This window comes from Chaetura pelagica, unplaced genomic scaffold (genome assembly GCF_000747805.2).
Source record: "Chaetura pelagica isolate M959 unplaced genomic scaffold, ChaPel_1.0 scaffold146, whole genome shotgun sequence".
NCBI lineage: Eukaryota > Metazoa > Chordata > Aves > Apodiformes > Apodidae > Chaetura > Chaetura pelagica.
Genome location: NW_009953645.1, coordinates 3,376 through 4,684, shown reverse-complemented (window position 1 = coordinate 4,684; position 1,309 = coordinate 3,376). Strand labels below are relative to the sequence as shown.

General features: G+C 49.1%; 1 protein-coding gene across 1 annotated transcript in view; it reads right to left on the bottom strand.

The window, feature by feature from the left end:
• Positions 1-1,309, bottom strand: part of LOC104390667 (ankyrin repeat domain-containing protein 7-like) — a gene marked incomplete at its 5' end in the record, with an annotated part of 32,756 nt that overhangs the window by 28,291 nt on the left and 3,156 nt on the right. The window contains 3 exons of the mRNA XM_009999847.1: positions 419-525; positions 641-814; positions 1,057-1,171. Of these exons, the coding sequence (XP_009998149.1) occupies positions 419-525; positions 641-814; positions 1,057-1,171 (396 nt within the window). The remainder of the gene's footprint in view (positions 1-418; positions 526-640; positions 815-1,056; positions 1,172-1,309) is intronic.

Here is a 1,309-nt window from a genome sequence, read left to right as displayed (position 1 = left end):
TGCTTACTCTCAGAAAAACTATTTCCCCCATTACTTTAAAATGAAGAAAAGAAAAAGCAATTTCCATTAAAAGCAACAACAAAACGCGAGAGGGAATCAAAACCAATTCAATGTTCAAAGCTTCCACATACTCAACAGTGAAGCACACCCTGTGCTGCTGGGCAGGAGACAGTTTTATAAATAAGGCCTTGCTGCTGAGCTCCTGCCAGAGCTCCTGCCAGACAGGGCCTCCTTGCAGTCCTCAATGTGGAAAGTACCATGAGATCTGACAGCAGCCAAGGGCAGAGCTGCTTCCCAAGGCACATGGAAATAGCTCTTCTGGGTGTGTCTCCCTGCCCGTTTTCAGAGCTCATCCCCAGGCCTCTCATCAGCCCAACCTCAAGAGTACTAAGGGGACCCACTTTGATAAACCTCTCACCTTTTATACAGATCTGGAGCATGCACATCAGCTCCTTTTAGAAGAAGAAGCACTGCTACATCCTTGTGATGTTCCCAGACAGCCAGCATCAGTGGGGTACAACCCTCCTGAAAGGACAGAGAAAGAAATCAAGTTAAAAATCAAAGAAAAAAACAACAACCTTCAATAAAAATATTAATACAACTTTCAGAAAGAAGTTCCTTAACAAATATAAACATTTACCCTATTCTCTGCATCAATATCAGCATGATGCTCGAGTAACAGCAACACGATATTTATATCATTAGACAGCACAGCCAGGTGAAGGGCGGTGTTGCCATCAGTGTCTTGCAGATTCGGGCTGGCCCCATGCTCCAGCAGAACAGCCACACACTCTTCCCGCTGGCTCTGCACTGCCTGGGAACAACACACACACAAAGGAAACTCTTCCACAGCTGACCTTGCACTGCCCCAGCTCACCCAGTTTCTGAGCACTGGGGAAGAAAAGCATCTGCAAAGAAGAGCTCACCTTTGCTGTTCCACCCTGATTACAATGGGCATGTTTCTGCACAAGCCTGTGCACAGAATCCTACCAGACATCCCGCCATTCCTGCACAGGCAATGAGCACCTCCCCAAGAGCAGGACATATTCCACGTACCTTCATCAGGGGTGATCTCCTCCAATTGTCATAGGGGTTCAGCTGGCAGTTCTGTCTCACTAGAAATCTAACTACATCCACGTGGCCGTTGGCACAGGCGAGATGCAGAGGTGTCCTGAAAGTGAAGCACAGGAGCTTCAGTGAGGCTACAGAAGGACCAAAGCTGTGTCCCCACCCAGCCCTGGGCACCTTGCCCAGACCCTGCTCCTGCCCAGGGCTGCTGCTGCTGCCATCCTGCACTCCTCCCCCCAGG